The 1,064-nt window shown below is 53.5% G+C and overlaps 1 protein-coding gene across 1 annotated transcript; it reads right to left on the bottom strand.

Moving 5' to 3' along the window:
• Window positions 1-326: 326 nt before the first annotated feature.
• C8R40DRAFT_1165251 (uncharacterized protein) lies at window positions 327-1,064 on the bottom strand (the record flags this gene model as incomplete). Its single annotated transcript, XM_046230664.1, has 1 exon — window positions 327-1,064. One exon carries the CDS (start codon window positions 1,062-1,064, stop codon window positions 327-329), a length of 738 nt encoding a protein of 245 aa, XP_046091405.1.

The raw sequence follows: 1,064 nt of genomic DNA, 5'->3' as shown, positions 1-1,064 counted from the left end.
AGCATTGGAAGTACGAGGTACCAAGGTGGGACGAGGAGTGGGAGGCATGGTGGAAGGAAAGAGGACCTACCCGACACCCTTTATAGAACAGAAAGGGAAGAAGCGACTGGTGAACCAAACCAGAATGTGCCTCCTGCAACAGTTCTCAACCGAACCGGATCGTTGGGACCCTGCATCGACAAACCCTTCGTTGGGACCCTGCATCGACAAACCCTTTTGAGCTACCTCCATTTGGGAAAAGAAGGCGCAAGGGGAGTTCAGACTTAACGGAGGCGACAAAATCAACAAAGATATGATTCGGGGTACGTAGATACAACAAAAAACGACTACAATACATCGGACTCGGTAATTTCCTGTTTAATGGTCACCGTCCCACCCGTCCGAGCAAGAAACTCCTCCTGCGACTCGTACAAGTCCTCGGCGTCATCCATAGTCAAATCGACAACCTCGCGAACGACGTCAGGAACACGGGGGGAGGAAGGGATGGGGGAAGGGGAACGAGGGGAGGTGGGAGACAGGGATCCCGGTAGGAACAAGGGGGTGCTCCGCGACACGGAGTCACTCGCACCTAGCACGGGAGGAGGGCCATCCATGACCAAGGAAGTAGTTGCCGGCAGGGGATCGTTGGAACTGGGAACTTCTACCGGGGGCAAGATGCGACCCGGGGAGACAGGATAACCTAGAACCTCCCTCACATAGGCCCCAATCATATCCTCCCACATCAACATTACGGTGTCCATCATGGGAACAGCGGGGATATGATCAGAAGTGGGACTTCCAGGAAGGGGTATGGGATGATCAAAAGAAAAGAGTCGACGATGTAAGGGCGGCTCTAGGGAACCAGGACGAGCATCGATGTAACCTGCGTGTTGCGCAGCAGTAAGGAACGCCTTGTCGGAGGAAAAACGGGAGTGGGTAAACATGTCCTGATACAAACCCTCAACACGATCTGCAGCATTGGAGTAGTAATACAACAAGCTACTGGTCGATTGGAGGTGCAGCTCGCCATGGGTGAGTCGACCTTGAGACAGATAATCCAGAGCCAGTTCGACAACAGTCCTCAT

Source organism: Lentinula edodes (assembly GCF_021015755.1).
Source record: "Lentinula edodes strain Le(Bin) 0899 ss11 chromosome Unknown C8R40scaffold_2, whole genome shotgun sequence".
Taxonomy (NCBI): domain Eukaryota; kingdom Fungi; phylum Basidiomycota; class Agaricomycetes; order Agaricales; family Omphalotaceae; genus Lentinula; species Lentinula edodes.
Note: the sequence above shows the minus strand (reverse complement) of the source record. Positions and strands in the feature narration are given on the sequence as shown.